This window comes from Phyllobates terribilis, unplaced genomic scaffold, assembly GCF_046119375.1.
Source record: "Phyllobates terribilis strain yellow unplaced genomic scaffold, ASM4611937v1 Scaffold_11__3_contigs__length_659146591, whole genome shotgun sequence".
In the NCBI taxonomy this organism is placed as follows: domain Eukaryota; kingdom Metazoa; phylum Chordata; class Amphibia; order Anura; family Dendrobatidae; genus Phyllobates; species Phyllobates terribilis.
In genome coordinates, this window is record NW_027362771.1 from 214,315,761 (window position 1) to 214,331,210 (window position 15,450).

At 42.2% G+C, this 15,450-nt stretch overlaps 1 protein-coding gene across 1 annotated transcript in view; it reads right to left on the reverse strand.

The window, feature by feature from the left end:
• ADAMTS20 (ADAM metallopeptidase with thrombospondin type 1 motif 20) overlaps nt 1-14,139 on the reverse strand; it is a 342,835-nt gene extending 328,696 nt beyond the window's left edge. Inside the window, exons 1-2 of the mRNA XM_073652029.1 lie at nt 13,712-14,139; nt 2,598-2,953 (exon numbers count right to left, since the gene is read on the reverse strand). Coding sequence (XP_073508130.1) covers nt 2,598-2,953; nt 13,712-13,802 — 447 coding nt within the window. The 5' untranslated portion in view covers nt 13,803-14,139. The remainder of the gene's footprint in view (nt 1-2,597; nt 2,954-13,711) is intronic.
• Between the last annotated feature and the right edge of the window lie 1,311 nt (nt 14,140-15,450).

Genomic DNA, 15,450 nt, shown 5'->3' on the forward strand with positions numbered 1-15,450 from the left:
GTCACACTAGCTTATAACACGGCCAAGTGCTATGTGATAAAACATCGCATAACACTCGGGCCAGTATTATTCTATGGGGCAGCTCACATCAGCGATCATTTTCTCATGCCGATTTGGCATGAGAGAACAATCGCAGCGATTGGCAGCAAACCTGGCTCACTTGCACTCATGCAAGTCTACGGGTGCATGTGAAACATCGGACTGCACTCAGATGTCATCCCAGTGCAGTCCGGTATACGCCGAGTCAGGCCATGGAGGAGATGGAGAAATTACGAGAGGATCGGAGCACAGAGCACTGACACTCTGCTCCCGCTGACAGCAGAGCTGGAGCCGAGGGTCATTAGCATATCGCATCAGATGCCATATGCTGGTGTGCTTACAGCTTTATTGTGGAATCATGTAAATTGTCCTGAAATGTGTCAAGTGAGGCATTTTCTCCTTTTATGGATAATGACTCTGACTGTGGTTCGCTGGAGTCCTAGAGCCTTAGCTATTATTTTGTAATCATTTTCGGAATAGTATATTTGAATGTTGTTAGCATCTTTGTCTTTTAACGTTGTTTAGATTCAACACATATGGCAGTAATCATGGCTGGGAGTGGCTAGTATAACTGAACCCTGAGTTATTTGTGTCTTACATTAAAAAATACCTATCAACAAAAAACAACTTTTAATTAAAAATAAAAATTTAATTATATATATGTTTACTTGTTTAGATAGAGACTGCCTTTCAAAGCAGTCACTGCCTAAAAACATTTGATTTATATAACTATTTTTCAATGGAAGCGTGCCGCCAACTTGTTGCTAGCACTGCTTCTCATTCTTTCCTCTACACCACGCATGCTTGCAATGCACATGTGTGGGTCAAGATACAGGAAGCGCTAGTGTTAGGACATAGTTTTCCTTTATTAGAAGAGCCTTCCCTGCTTCTCCGCAACGCATCAGTGTCCATCATTGTCATACTGCTCTATGCCGATCAGAGCAGAGACCACTGTGATAGTGACAGACACTGAAGCACTGTGGAATGCTTTTAAAGTACTTACTTCCCTTAGTAGGCAAGTAGAGCGGCGATGAAAACTCTTCTCATGAAGTAAACTCATCTGCCCAGCAACAACACCACATTTATGCTCCAATTCATCATTTGCGTTTTGTTAAGTCACTTTCCCTTTTTGTCTTGTGGTATTAGTAGCCATTTTTTGCACCAAATTAATGAATTTGGTACAAAGTCAAAAAAGGTGTTTTTTTCTGCTTGGTGTCAAAAGCCGCACAGTTTGCAAAATGGTGCAAAACTTGAACCTAGATATTGATGCACTCAAAATACACTGGGGGAAACTGGAGTGGAGTTGCCCCAAATTTTGCAATTTTTTAAAAAGTTGCAATTGACGAATCAGGCAAAAACATCTGGAATGTTTAAACTCTGCCCACAAAGCAGAAAGAAAAAAAACACATAAACATAGACTTAAAAAAAAGGCAAACAGAAAAAGGCACAAAACACACAAACCCTGACAAAAAAACAGGCGCAAAAGCAATGATGAATCAGGGCCACAGTATCATTCTTTCTACAGTCTCTCTGCACTAAGCAGGCAGATCTAGCAAATTATCAGCTTTCTGTAAGGTAGGCAGTAGTAAAAAATCTTTCGTACTATTTCTTATTTAGTTTTAAAAGCCATATCACACAGGTGGACCTGTCCTTAAAAGCTTGAGAATTATGAAAAACACTGACCCAGATGATGCAATTTTAGATTTCCTGACTGTCAACATATACGGTAGTCTTTTAGATTATTTAGGGGACTATATGAATAATCACTCCGTCCCCAAGCAGGAGGGGTAGTATTGACTGCCATGTGATACTGTGCCGACGCATTGGGGCAGTATGGTGGCTCAGTGGTTAGCACTGTTGCTTTGCAGCACTTGGGTCCTGAGTTCAAATTTCACCAAGGACAACATCTGCAAGGAGTTTGTATGTTCTCCCCGTGTTTGTGTGGGTTTCCTCCGACACTCCAAAGACATACTGATAGAGAATGTTGATTGTGAGTCCCAATGGGGACAGTGATGATATTGTATGTAAAGAGCTATGGAATATGATGGTGCTATATACGCAAAGCATAATAAATAAAAAAAAATAAAATGCATCATGAGATAAATACCAGAATACAGAGAGCAAAAAGTTAAATCTGAAGTTCAAAATGGCATCAGATCAGAAAATAAAAGAGGCTGAACTAAAGGGAAGTAAGTACAATATGCATTATACAGGACCAGAGTGTGAGAGACAAACAGGTGAGGGTGTAGAAATGAAAAAAAAAATCTCTGGCGAGCTTCTGTAATTTTATTTTTGGAGCCTTGGGTTTTAACTACACCACACAGAGTAATAGACAAACTTTTATAAATTACTAACTAGATACATTCTTTCACAAAAGTATGGAAAGGAAATACATATTAAATTATCAAAAATCTTCTAGTTATTTTGATGTCAAAAGATAATAAAAAGTGTCACATAAATTTAGAGGGGAAAATACTTTTGCATTTGGACAATTAGACAGTCTATATCAAAAATATTTTATGGTTAAGTAAAACAAAATGAAAGTTTTATAAACTTACCATGCCACCACAGAGACTTAAGATAGCAGAATGTGTCTCCAAACTGTTGACATGCCCACTGTGGAAACAATGCTTGAGGTCCGAGAAGTCAAGGTGGACATGGCTTTGGTTTCCAATATGGATAACATTGTAAGAATCCGCAATAAAGCTTGCATCATTGGTAAGGTTAAAATGGAAGAGCTGACCATAGGCAGCAATGTGATAATAAGTCCTGTTCAGGACAGGATGTAAAGTTTCAGGTTCTAGACTCCTTTTCTTTCTTCTGAAATGTTGGTTAGAAGGGAACACTTGTCCAAAATGATTCACTCGAGATGGTATGACAATCTCATATGATGAAAGTGATTTCAGGAAACTAGCTGCAATGTAACACAATGAATTAGAATTGATCGACCACAATACTACTGTATGACTAATGTATGTGTGTAATCTTTATAGGAAACCCTAAACTTCCACCAGTATCTATAGAGCCCTATTCCTGCATTTGAAACAAGTGTGTGGTACGCTAGGACTCTGCTGAAATGAGCAGCAAAATCATTTATATACCGCTGCTCCTGATATGGTAAGTAGACATGACTATTCCTATGGGGTATCTATTCCCCCCCATTAGTTTTCCCTCAGGTGATGAAATTCTCCAGATAGGGAACTACTCTTCCCATTTATTACACCAATACGCTGTAAAGGATCATATGAGCATAAATACAGTGGGGAAAATAAGTATTTGATACACTGACGATTTTACAAGTTTTCCGACCTACAAAGAATGGAGAGGTCTGTAATTTATATTGTAGGTACACTTCACCTGTGAGAGACAGAATCTTAATTTATATAATTAATTTTTTTTTTATTGCATGAGATAAATATTTGACACAATAGAGAAACAGAACTTAATATTTAGTACAGAAACCTTTGTTTGCAATTACAGAGGTCAGACATTTCCTGTAATTCTTGACCAAGTTTGCACACAGTGCAGCAGGGATTTTGGCCCACTCCTCCATACAGATCTTCTTTGGATCTTTCAGGTTTTGGGGCTGTCGCTGGGCAACATTGAGTTTCAGCTCCCTCAATATATTTTCTATTGGGTTCAGGTTTGGAGACTGGCTAGGCCACTCTAGGACCTTGAAATGCGTCTTACGGAGCCACTCCTTAGTTGCTGTGGCTGTGTGCTTTGGGTCATTGTCATGCTGGAAGACCCAGCCATGACCCATCTTCAATGCTCTTACAGGGGCAAGGAGGTTGTTGGCCAAAATCTCGCGATACATGTCCCCATCCATCCTCCCTTCAATACAGTGCAATTGTCCTGTCCCCTTTGCAGAAAAGCACCCCCAAAGTATGATGTTTCCCCCATCATGCTTCACGGTTAGGACGGTGTTCTTGGGGTTGTACTCATCCTTCTTCTTTCTCCAAACACAGCGAGTGGAGCTGATACAAAATATTTCTATTTTGTACTCATCTGACCACATGACCTTCTCCAATGCCTCCTCTGGATCATGCAGATGGTCACTGGCAAACTTAAAACAGGCCTGTACATGTGCTGGCATGAGCAGGGGGACCTTGCGTGCCCTGCAAGATTTTAATCCATGACGGCGTTGTGTGTTACCAACAGTAATGTTTGAGACTGCGTTCCCAGCTCTCTTCAGGTCATTGATCAGGTCCTCCTGTGTAGTTCTGGGCTGATTCCTGACCTTTCTCAGAATCATCCTTACCCAACGAGGCGAGATCTTGCATTGAGCCCCAGACCGAGGAAGATTGACAGTCGTGTTTCTTCCATTTTCTAATTGTGCCAACAGTTGCCTTCTCACCAAGCTGCTTGCCTATTGTCCTGTAGCCCATCTCAGCCTTGTCCCTGGCTTCCTTAGACAGCTCTTTGGTCTTGGCCATGGTGTAGAGGTTGGAGAGTGATTGATTGAGTGTGTGGATAGGTGTCTTTTATACAGGTAACAAGTTCAAACAGGTGCAATTAATAAAGGTAATGAGTGCAGAGTAGGAGGGCTTCTTAAAGAAAAACTAACAGGTCTGTGAGAGCCAGAATTCTTGCTGGTTGGTAGGTGATCAAATACTTTTTTCATGCAATAAAATCCAATTTAATTGTTTGAAAATCATACAATGTGATTTTCTGTTTTTTTATTTTTAGATTCTGTCTCTCATAGTTGACGTGTACCTACAATAAAAATTGCAGACCTCTCCATTCTTTGTAGGTGGGAAAACTTGCAAAATCGGCAGTGTATCAAATACTTATTTTCTCCACTGTATGTGAAGTGATTAAAAGTTTTGAGTAGCCACATTAATGTTTTTTTTGCATTTTATGTTCAAGGTACAATATTTTGTAGTTAGTGTGACACTATTCTTATTGTAATTTTGGTCATTAGAATATAATATAAACTTGTCCAGAATAACCAGTTGTGCATAAATCTAGTTTCATATGGTTGAACACTCACCACTTCTCCAGACCTGCTGGCTTAATATGGTAGATGTTGTGATTAATGACACTTAAATTGCTCCAAATATCATGATGCCGTTGATACACATAACCTTACTTGTAATTAACCTTATGTTCCAGTACATGTGAAGTGCCTCTCAATTAAACTTTAAGGGCATGTGCACATGAAGTCTTTTAAACTCCGAAGACGGAAGGACGACGCTTCAGGACATGTTGGCGTTTTTTGTTTTTTGGCATCTCTTTGGTCTTTCTTGAGTGCTTGTCATTTTTCACCGACAACATTTATTTTTAGTGTTTTTCATTCATCTTTTGGTAGTCGTTATGACTTCATGTGTTTTCTCCATTGAGTGAAGACGCTGCTAAAACAAAAAGATGCCCGGGATTCTTTTGAGACTCCCGTTGACTTGCCTGGTAAAGTATAGAGCATCTTCCAAGAATAGTCAGGTCATTGGTTTTAGACGCTTGGTGTCTTTTCAAACTTGTGGCAGTTATAGGATGCTCAATAGCCTAAACATATGCACAGCAAGTTGTTTTTACATAGAAATGCATATATTTATTCTTATGAGCATTTACTGAGTGCTTCTTCAGGCAAAATCCACCGTAAAAAGACATTCTGTGCATATACCGTAATGGAGATATGGAAAAACTGCACTCACTCTGCTGTTTCAGTGTTTCCCAAGTATTCTCCCCTTCCCATTTTGAAAGTTCTGCTTCACGTCACTTGTCTAATTTATTGCACTATTCTGTGTCCTGTTGTGTATAAATAGGTTACTCTTCATATACCGTATTTTGCGGATTATAAGACGTAGCAGACCATGAGACACACCTCAAATTTTGGGGTGGAAAATAGGAAAAAAGCCTACCTGGGGGAGGCGGCTGCGGTGGAGGGGGGGGGTCACAGGAGCCATCGCTGCTGCTTCAGGAGGCCGTCGCTGACACCTCCTGAGATCCCAGGCACCGCAGCATGCCACGCTCCTGCTGCCACCGTCAGTGACCAGAACAGGTGACTCTGCCTCCTGTGAACCCACTCCACCGCCACCAACACCCCTGGTAAACTCACTTCGGATTATAAAACGCACCCCCATTTTCCTCACAATTTTGGAGGAAAAAAAGTGCGTCTTATAATTCTAAAAATACGGTATTATCTTAAACTATATCTGATGAAGACACCCGAGCAGTCTCAAAATCTTGCTATTTGTCATCATCTTTTGATGTTTTTATTATTTTTTCTATGTACTGGGTAACACGGTACAAAGGTATATTTTTCAGTATCTCCCATAACAATGTGTTATGACAAAACCTTTCATTTGCTTCTAGGAGAAAATTTCTCTGTAATATGGCATTAGGGTCGATTCTAGCTTTTCTGCTAGAAAATTTAACTGATGTCCCTCCTTGCAGTGAACATGCAGTGAATAAATGCAATTCCGCCATATTTTTTTTTAGTTTTCTTTTTACAGCATTCTTTGATAAAAATGACCTGGCAACATGACTCTACAGATCAGTATGATTACGGTGACACCAAACTTTTTATTTTAGCTATGAAAAATATACAGAAGTTTTAAAAAAAAATTGTTACCATTCTATGAGACCCATAATGTTTCTATATTTCCATGTATGGAGCTGTTTGAAAGCTTGTTTTTCACATGGTTAGCTGACGTCTTTATTAATACTAGTATATGGTTGCATTTTTAAGGGAGGTGTTGAGACCACAAAAAAAATGCAATTTTGGTGTTTTGATTTTATCTCTTTATAGCATTTACCGTTCAGATCAAGTAATTTTAAATTTTGATCATTTTGATAGACCGGAATTTTATGGAATTACCAGAAATGTTTATTTTCTAAATTGCTTGAAATTTGAAGTGAACCTGTCACAAGAAAAAAAGCCATTAACCTGCAGATATGGGGTCTATCTGCAGGTTAATGGTGTTATTAACCTTCCCGATGCCTGAACTTAGCCAAATGCTGCCAGGGAAAAATTGTTTCAGTCACGGGAGCGGTGGCGGCATGGATTCAGTCACCGCTCTGGGCGGCTGTAACTGCGACCCTGGCCCTAACTGATACTGGCTCTGCATAAGGGTCTGCTGTCAGTAGGGCCGGCTCCAGGTTTTCGTGTGCCCCTCGAGAAAGAGTCTCAGTGGGCCCCTTTAACACATAAACGATTCGTGATGCACAGATACGACGATGAAAATTAGGTATACAACACAGGGCCCAGGCTGTCCCCTCATTCTTCACATATGCAGACATGCACACACAAAGAGTATGCAAACATGCACCCACAAACAGTATGCAGACATGCACCCACACACACAGTACGCAGACATGCCCACAGTACGCAGACATGCAAGTACACACAGTACGCAGACATGCAAGCGCACACAGTACGCAGACATGCACACAGTAGGCAGACATGCACGCACACAGTACGCAGACATGCACACAGTACACAGACATGCACGCACACAGTACGCAGACATGCACACAGTACGCAGACATGCACACAGTACGCAGACATGCACGCACACAGTACGCAGACATGCACGCACACAGTACGCAGACATGCACGCACACAGTACGCAGACATGCACATGGTACGCAGACATGCACACACATACATACATGCACATGGTACACAGATATGCGCACATACAATATGCAGATACACAAATACATACAGACATACATACATATTTGAACACAAATTCTTAAAGTTGAACTTTTTGGAAGGTGTATGTCCCATTACATCTGGCAAAGATGTAACACAGCATTTCAGAAAAGGAACATCATACCAACAGTAAAATATGGTGGTGGTAGTGTGATGGTCTGGGGCTATTTTGCTGCTTCAGGACCTGGAAGACTTGCTGTGGTAAATGGCACCATGAATTCTGCTGTCTACCAAAAAATTCTGAAGGAGAATGTCTGGCCATCTGTTAGTGACATCAGGCTGAAGCGCACTTGGGTTATGCAGCAGGACAATGATCCAAAACACACCAGCAAGTCCACCTCTGAATGGCTTAAGCAAAACAATATTAAGACTTTGGAGTGGTCTAGTCAAAGTCCTGACCTTAATCCAAATGAGATGCTGTGGCATGACCTTAAAAAAGCAGTTCATGCTTGGAAACCCTCCAATGTGGCTGAGCAGCAACAATTTTGCAAAGATGAGTGGGCCAAAATTCCTCCAGAGTGTTGTAAAAGACTCACTGCCAGTTATTGCAAACGCTTGATTGCAATTGTTGCTGCTAAGGGTGGACCAACAAGTTATTAGGTTTAGGGGTCAATCACTTTTTCACACAGGGCCCTGTAGGTTTCGATTTCTTTTCTCTTTAATAATAAAGACCTTCATTTAAAAATTGCATTTTGTGTTTACTTGTGTTATCTTAGTCTAATATTTAAATTTGTTTTAGGATCTGTGTGACAAACATGCAAAACAATAAGAAATCAGGAAGGGGGCAACACTTTTTCACACCATTGTATTTATCAGAGAAATCTGCTTCTTTCTCCTCATGAACTGATCTTTCACTCTCAATTTATGAGTAAAATATGTAAAATCTTTATTTTGTGAAGGCAAATGTTCATATTACTGAGATAGAGGATGAAAATTGGTGCTCATAAAGTTCTATGAAGTGGAGAGTGAAATGGGAGGATCTAGGGGCAGACACAAGACATTGTGCTACAAGGTCTCCTGAAACCACAGGTACAGTTCGCCTATTGTCATCTCCGATCTCAGGAATGGAAATATACCGAATGTCTAATAAGATATTAAAACAATGGTTACTTGTTGCCTTACTAAGTATCTATATGTACTTTTATAAAAACAGCTTCTATGTTTTGTTTCTATAGCACTTGAAATATCTTTGCAAAATTGTATTAAAAAAACTCAATTGCAGTACATATTTAAGCAAGCGTTGAAGTCATGTCAGTATTTTCCACAGCTCAGATATGGAATCAGTAAAGGTGTCAGCAACACACACCAAGCACTGATTTCACATGCAGAGGAAGTTCAATGGAGGTCATAATACAGTGTTGCCTGATCTGACAGATATATATAGTTCATTATTTGTAAAGGAGTTAAATTAATTATTAATTATTATTATTATTATTATAATTCAAACTCTGGGTCCAATTTACTCCTTAGCCAGTCTAAACTTTTGATTAGAAAGTCTCTGTACTCACCAAGTTTATCACAGTGAGTCATGCTGGAAGATAACTCTGGCTGGTTTCTAGCCATTGCTGTCTAAAGCCAGCCATACACATTATATGGCAGTCGGCCGAACCATGCTTCGGCAGATCATTCTGCCGAATGCCATCTCTCCAATACACAGGAGAGCTCTTTTGGCCAAGCACTCCTGTGTTTTTAATGAGAAAGCCACAGACAGACATCTCTGCTAGCGGCTTTTTTTCCGAGAGAATAAAGTGATCAGCAGTCCAGAATCAGACATGCCTGATCGACATCTCCCTCAACGATCAGTTCACTGGTGCCCATATACACTTTATAGTGTCCCCCAACCCCTTCAATATCAGCGGGTGAAGGACAACATTAGTTTATTGTATATGGGGGCTTAACTTTACACCATCTATACGTTGGCTTACTTTGTGCCAAAAGTTTGGTGCATGGTGTGCTTTAGTCCATGCCCCTTTTAACAAGCCACTCAGTTTTTCCTTTTTTTTAGGCAAGTGACAGTTGAGTGCCTGCAAAAATAACGCAGGGAAAGGCATGTATGCTAGTTTTTTGTTCCAAATTAAACCACAATTATGGCACGTGTAGCTTAGTATATTTCCATTATTGTCTTCTAGACCCTAGAGCACTACAATTGCTACATATGTTTCTAAAAAAAAAAAAAAAAAAAGAGAGAGATGTGAGCATTTACAAAAGTTTTGATAATATGTAACAAGTTACATTTAAAGGGAGACACTGCAAAACTGGTGACAGTGCTACAAAGGGGAAGTATAGGATTCCCACCGTTCCTCTTCCAATGATGCCCGGAACCCCCGCTAGTCTTAGAATTTCCTTTTCTAATGACATGGGATTCCACAATCACTGGCTGCTGCAGTCACATACCTGTATAAGAGAAATATGATGTACAAGAACCACTCTATGTACATCCTGTTCTGCCCATACAAAAAAGTGACCGCTGCATCCAATCACTGTCCACAGCGGTAAAGTGTTGATCACTGCTGTGCCACTGATTGGCTGCAACTGCCATATGCCTGTCCTGCCAAAAAAGGAAGCACGCACACCGGCGAGGAACCATGCAGCACTGGAGGAGGACAACACCTTTAAGTTATGGTTCATTTCTGTCTGAAAAAAAAATTGTGCTGTGTGAAGTCTTTAATATCCTTCTCAGACTTTCCTCGGTTATTCTGTTGTATTAAATGGATAACAGATGCTGGGAGAAAACCACTAATAACAGCTGTTAGGTTGTTAGCCATCTTTTCCAAGGCCCTGAATGGTAGTCTTATGTAAATCCATGTTTTCCTTTTACTCGTGGGATCCTATAACCTTTCACATCCAATGTTAGTAAATATGGTACTTTACTTGAAAAAGATTTTTTCTCATGTCTTTTAAGAAAAAAATCATCCATGAGAAGAGTGATAATGGTCATTCTTCTTATGGATCTCACACAGAAAAACAAATGACAATGATGCTAAACCTTGTGTGGATCCACAGTCATATGTAATTCATACCCAAATTGTCAGCTCTACAAATGTAGCTTTGCCTTTTTGGCATTGGAGAAGGTCAGTGGCTCTGAAGCTGATCGGATCCAAAGATCTGGCCTTCTTCAGTGTCTATCAAAGAGCTTGCAAAATAATCCGGCCACTAACAGAACACAGAGGTGGCCAGTAACCTTGGCAACTAGCTGTACACTATGGAATTAAAAATTCTATAAAAAAAATATAAATTCCAAAAGTTGCTTGTTTTTATATGCACTTTGCAACTATTCCCATTTAATAAGATGAGACAAAACCATTAAGGATAGGCTACCCGACGACGCTGGTCACATAACATGAAGATCATGGTGACGCATTGAAACTTTTCATCTAATGATTGTCAATGAGGTTCTGTTTTGACCCATGATTGTTCAGTCACAAAAATTTTGACCTCGTTGGATTTTTGGTCAAAGCTCACAATTTGCACACAACTTTTTCTCAATAGGCAAAAGCAGGTTTTTTTTATGAAAAATCACAATTTTAAAACATTTCAAGACAGCGAGTCGCAGACAAGTTGCAGAAATGTATTTTGGTCTTGTTTTTAAAATGCTTTGGAAGTCAGTTTTTTGTTAGGGCGCAGTCAGATGACGGACGGAGATCAGACCGCAGTGCTCAGACTGGCTCTCTCGACCGGAGCATAGAAATATATGAAGCTGTCACGCTCGGGTCGAGAGTGCCGCCGGCCAGTCCGTGCACTGGGTTCCAATCTATACGGCCATCTGACTGCGCCCTTAAAGCGAGTAGTGTATTCAGTAGGATGAAGACATTTTAGTCCATTTATTTCCCATTTATTTTGAATCTACTTCTGACTTTGGCTAAAAAGATGACCAAAAATTGATACAAAAACAGTTTTTGTGATTTCAACCTCATGTCTGCTTTACACATCCTTTTTCAGTGTTTTTTTCCACCATTGTTCATAGAGTGCCCATATCCCTTGGAGTCTCAAGTAAAATCCGTCTGCTATGTTATTTTTGGGGAAAAAATGCACGAAAACACCAGTAAAAATGTCATGAAAAAGACATTTTTCCAAAGTCTCCTGTGTGTAAAACTACATTTACTGAAAAAAATTAAGTTCTGACTATATTGAAAAGTTAGAGCTGGCCATAAAGACAAAGGCGGACAACTATACCTGAAATAATCCCCACATCACAGATCCATGTATGAAGCCGTTACAAAAAAATGCCATATAATGGCCAATAAGAGGGAGCAGTCATTCATTCTGGCCAATATTGCTCTCACACATCATTTCCAACTCTGATCTGTCACATTTGGATTGGCTGAAATACTTACATTGGCAAAGAACTGAAAAATTACCTGAACATTAGCCTTTTTTTGGTAAGCGGGATCATTTGGCTCCGCTCATCAAAAAGGGTTGGCTTTTTTGGATGCCAAAGGGATGAGCACATATTTATTGTAAAATCACTACAGTCCGATGTGCTGGAGACCCCATATTGGCAGCCCCCTCAATTCACCCCCGTGAGAGCCATTCAGAGGACACTTTGTGCTGGATCGGCTATGTTCACCACATAACATCCATTGCTTTGTATGTTACATTCACATCATGAGGTACATGAAGAACAATGGAGTCAGAACATTGGACACATGCCACTGGTCACCCACGTCACTGGTCGCGCACGCCACTGGTCATCCACGCCACTGGTCACCCACGCCACTCTTTGTATGAATGAATGATGCCACTTTTGGGTCACCCCACAGGAGCTCCGCCACTGGCTTCCTCATAAGAGTGGGTGCCGGGAATCACCTCACAGGGCGCATTCATCAATGGATTTCTCTCGTTAGGACCTAGTCACTGACCCATATTCTGCCATATATTGTAAAATATGGCAGAAAACATGTTATAATGAACACAATAGTTATAATGGTGTCCATCTGCACTACAAGTGCCAGAATCTGAGACAAAGGCAACATTATAAAGTCCTGGGACATATAGAACCTGTGAGCGGTGTATCATTCACTGTCCTACATAAATCCATATATCCACAAGGTGGGGACTCCCATTCATTGCAGTACAGGCTGGTGCTGTCAATCAGACCTTGCTGTCAGTCAGTCCCTGCTGTCAGTCCGTGCTGTCAGTGCATGCTGTCAGTCAGTGCGTGCTGTCAGTCAGTCCCTGCTGTCAGTCCGTGCTATCAGTCAGTCCCTGCTGTCAGTCCGTTCGTGCTGTCAGTCAGTGCGTGCTGTCAGTCAGTGCGTGCTGTCAGTCAGTGCGTGCTGTCAGTCAGTGCGTGCTGTCAGTCAGTCCCTGCTGTCAGTCAGTCCCTGCTGTCAGTCAGTCCCTGCTGTCAGTGCGTGCCGTCAGTCAGTGCGTGCCGTCAGTCAGTCCGTGCTGTCAGTCAGTCCGTGCTGTCAGTCAGTCCGTGCTGTCAGTCAGTCCGTGCTGTCAGTGCGTGCTGTCAGTCAGTGTGTGCTGTCAGTCAGTGTGTGCTGTCAGTCAGTGCGTGCGTGCTGTCAGTGCGTGCTGTCAGTCAGTGCTTGCTGTCAGTCAGTGCTTGCTGTCAGTCAGTGCGTGCTGTCAGTCAGTGCGTGCTGTCAGTCAGTGCGTGCTGTCAGTTAGTGCGTGCTGTCAGTCAGTCCGTGCTGTCAGTTAGTGCGTGCTGTCAGTCAGTCCGTGCTGTCAGTCAGTCCCTGCTGTCAGTTAGTGCGTGCTGTCAGTCAGTCCCTGCTGTCAGTCAGTGCGTGCCGTCAGTCAGTGCGTGCTGTCAGTCAGTGCGTGCTGTCAGTCAGTGCGTGCTGTCAGTCAGTCCGTGCTGTCAGTCAGTCCGTGCTGTCAGTCAGTCCGTGCTGTCAGTGCGTGCGTGCTGTCAGTGCGTGCGTGCTGTCAGTGCGTGCGTGCTGTCAGTCAGTGTGTGCTGTCAGTCAGTGCGTGCTGTCAGTCAGTCCGTGCTGTCAGTCAGTCCGTGCTGTCAGTCAGTCCGTGCTGTCAGTCAGTCTGTGCTGTCAGTGCCATTACCTTGCTTGGGGTGAAGCCGGCTTTCCCAGGAGCGGATGTGCAGGAAGCAGAGGTGACAGAGGAGCCCCGCCAGCCAGTGTGCCCCCAGCATGTTCCCTTGTGTGCAGACAGAGCAGGGGAAGGTCCTCTTCTCCCCTCACGTCTCTCCCTCCCGCCCTCCTTCCCTCGGTCGCTCTCCCCCAGCCCGCGCCCCTCGGTTCCCCTCACAAGTGCTGTGCGGACTGTGGCTGCCTCTTGTGCCCCTCACAGAAGTGTCTCCAGTGCCGCCGCCAGCCTCGCATCGCTTCGTCCTTGTCCCTTCCTTGCAGTGTCTTCAGCTGGCACTTGCACTGAGTACATGTGTGAAGCCGCGGCACCGTGCCAGCAGCTCTGCTCCGCCGCCGTCCTCTCTGACCATCCCAGGACCCGACATCAAAGAGCAGAGCCCGCCTTCTGGCCAGCCCCTGACACAAGCCGACATCAGAGCCCCTCTCTCTGGAAGGAAGCCTATCTATCATAGACTCAGAGCAGCTGCTCTCGGCTCCTCCGCGCCATGCTTGTACAAGCAGGGAGTGATGGATACCACCCGAGAAGCCCCTCACAATCACCCCTCATACACCGCCACAGTGCCCAGAGGACACGACTGGCATGGAGAGACGGGTACACTGTCACCCACCTGTCTGTGCCAGGTGAAACTACATCTCAACTTTAACTTAAATGTGGCCATATGGCTTTTTTTTCACAGTGAAACAAATAGGATTATTTTCTGGCAGATTGTAGGAAAAGTTCTGTCTAGAAAAGTGATATTGTTCTAAAAAGCACAACTACACAAAAGTACACAACAGAACACAACTAGAGTACACAACTACACTACAGCACACAACTACAGTACACAACTACACTACAGTACACAACTATACAACAGTACACAACTACAGTACACAACTATACAACAGTACACAACTACAGTACACAACTACACTACAGTACACAACTACACTACAGCACACAACTACAGTACAGTACACAACTACACTACAGCACACAACTACAGTACACAACTACACTACAGTACACAACTATACAACAGTACACAACTACAGTACACAACTATACAACAGTACACAACTACAGTACACAACTACACTACAGCACACAACTACAGTACAGTACACAACTACAGTACACAATTACACTACAGTACACAACTACAGTACAGTACACAACTACAGTACACAACTACACTACAGTACACAACTATACAACAGTACACAACTACAGTACACAACTACACTACAGTACACAACTACACTACAGCACACAACTACAGTACAGTACACAACTACACTACAGTACACAACTACAGTACAGTACACAACTACACTACAGTACACAACTACAGTACACAATTACACTACAGTACACAACTACACTACAGCACACAACTACAGTACAGTACACAACTACAGTACACAACTACACTACAGTACACAACTACAGTACACAATTACACTACAGTACACAACTACAGTACACAATTACACTACAGTACACAACTACAGTACACAACTACACTACAGTACACAATTACACTACAGTACACAACTACACTACAGTACACAACTACAGTACACAATTACACTGCAGTACACAATTACACTACAGTACACAACTGCAATACCGCAGTATGGAACACGTGCGCAACACACAGATACATAGCCGAAAGTGTTGGCACCCTTGAAATTGTTTCAGAAAATGAA